Source organism: Sapajus apella, unplaced genomic scaffold (assembly GCF_009761245.1).
Source record: "Sapajus apella isolate SASKATOON/1434 unplaced genomic scaffold, GSC_monkey_1.0 scaffold38, whole genome shotgun sequence".
Lineage (NCBI taxonomy): Eukaryota > Metazoa > Chordata > Mammalia > Primates > Cebidae > Sapajus > Sapajus apella.
In genome coordinates, this window is record NW_022436978.1 from 629,527 (window position 1) to 631,852 (window position 2,326).

At 40.6% G+C, this 2,326-nt stretch overlaps 1 protein-coding gene across 2 annotated transcripts in view; it reads left to right on the plus strand.

Moving 5' to 3' along the window:
- Window positions 1-2,326, plus strand: part of SMARCC1 (SWI/SNF related, matrix associated, actin dependent regulator of chromatin subfamily c member 1) — a 215,906-nt gene that overhangs the window by 92,330 nt on the left and 121,250 nt on the right. For both annotated transcript variants that reach the window (XR_004275039.1, XM_032297943.1), the window contains exon 10: window positions 1,944-2,065. Coding sequence is in view for 1 of the 2 variants with exons in the window: in XM_032297943.1 (XP_032153834.1) it covers window positions 1,944-2,065 (122 nt within the window). In the remaining variant the exon portion in view is untranslated. The remainder of the gene's footprint in view (window positions 1-1,943; window positions 2,066-2,326) is intronic.

Below are 2,326 nucleotides of genomic sequence, written 5' to 3' on the forward strand. Positions count from 1 at the left end.
AAAAAAAAAAAAAAAAAAAAAAAAAAAAAAAAAGAAAACAACTTCAGCTTTACTATATCATTCAAAGGTGTGTATCCTTTAGATTTTTTTTTCCAAACTGCTATTACATACTCATAAGTTATTTAAGGTTCTCAGCTTGATGCTATGAAGCTTCTGAATGAAAATAACAGTTGTAAGGAATAGGATGGAAACAGAGAAAATTGATGTGTAATTCATGGATTTTTTTGTTTTGGTGTGAGACAGAATCTCATTCTATCACCTAGGCTGATGTGCGGTGGTGCGATCATAGCTCACTGTGACCTTGACCTCCTGAGCACAAGGTATCCTCCTGCCTCAGTTTTCTGAGTAGTTGTGGCTACACACAGGCACCCCCATGCCCAGCTAACCTTTTTTGTATGTTTTTCTAGAGAGGAAGGAGGTCTTACTGTGTTTTCCCAGGTTGGTCTTGAACTGGGCTCAAGCAGCCCCCACCCCCCGCCAACGCCTTGGCCTCCCAAAGTGCTGGAATTACAGGTGTGAGCCACCATGCTCAGCCTAATTGATGTTTTAATTTCGAATTATTTACCTATATCTCTGAATGCCTTTACCTAATCTAGCACTTTAGATAATTTAGGTGTTTTTTTTCTCTTTATGATCATCTGTTTATTAAATTGGTAGTTACTGTCTGCAGGTTTACTTTTTTTTTTTTTTGAGACAGAGTTTCACTCATGTTACCCAGGCTGGAGTGCAATGGCGTCATCTCGGCTCACCGCAACCTCCGTCTCCTGGGTTCAGGCAATTCTCCTGCCTCAGCCTCCTGAGTAACTGGGATTACAGGCACGCGCCACCATGCCCAGCTGATTTTTTGTATTTTTAGTAGAGATGGGGTTTCACCATGTTGACCAGGATGGTCTCGATCTCTTGACCTCGTGATCCACCCGCCTCGGCCTCCCAAAGTGCTGGGATTACAGGCGTGAGCCACCGCGCCTGGCCTGCAGGTTTACTTTTGAATGTTGATCTTGTGTCTTGAATCTTTCCTGAACTTGTTCATTAGATCTAGTAGGGTTTTTTTTTGTTGTTGTTTTATCAATTAGGGGTTTTTTATGTATAAAATTGTACCATCTGCAAGTAGGGATAGTTTTACTTACAAAGGTTGACTTTTTTCCCTTCTTTGATACGGAGTCTTGCTCTGTCACCCAGGCTGGAGTACAGTTGCATGATCACAGCTCAGTGCAACCTTTGCCTACCAACTTCAAGCAGTTCTTGTCTCAGCCTCCTGAGTAGCTGGGAGTATAGGCATGTGCCACCATACCCAGCTAATTTTTTGTATTTTTAGTAGAGACAGAGTTTCCCTGTATTGGACAGGTTGATCTTGATCTTTGTCTCAAGTGATCTTCCCGCCTCGGCCTCCCTACTGGGATCACAGGCACGAGCCATGGCACCCAGCCTACGGGTTGGCTTTTAAATGATGTTGCCGTCTTGCTTAACATCTCTTATGACATAAAGTTATCTTTTCTATTTATTTTAAGATTAAATAAGATTAATTTCTATAGTTCTATATTTTCACAGGATCATTTGGCCTGTCTTTGTATTTTGTCAGCTTAATAGAGTATATTTCATTTCATATTTTTTCCAGTAGCTATTGAAATGTGTTTCCCACCTCAAAACATAGAATGTGAACAGTAACAGTTTTTAGTTGTGCATGGTTTTGGCATGTCTGTTGTAGCGTAGTTTGAATAACTGAGGCCGATATTTCCATTGATGATATAGGTCACCTGAAAGGTCAGGGAAAGTCTTTTGATTACTGGTGTTCCTGGATGATTAATGATATTCTTTTCATTTGCTCTGGATTAAGGATATGCTGTTGTCTTCGTGTGTGGAGACTCAACATTTGGTCATGGATTTGTAGAAATTGAGGAGTTAGCAAAGATAGTTGATATTTATTTCCATTTACTTCTTGCTAGCCAGTCAGAAGTCCAGAAAGAAGAGATAGAAAAGCATCAGCTAATGCTAGAAAGAGGAAACATTCGCCTTCGCCTCCCCCTCCTACACCAACAGAATCACGGAAGAAGAGTGGAAAGAAAGGGTAAGAACTATTACATGATTTAAAGGGCATTAAAACAGGCTGGATGCAGTGGCTTACACCTGTAATCCCAGCACTTTGTGAGGCCGAGACGGGTAGATCACCTCAGGTTAGGAAATACTTCTGTGGTATTTCTCTGTGTTGGTATGAATCATGTTACGTGAGGTGTAAGGATTGCTGTCCTGTATACTTTGTAATTCCTGAAGGTAAAGAATCTACTGGTTTCTTTTTTTTGAGTCCTATGGCATTTATTAGTTTTACAAA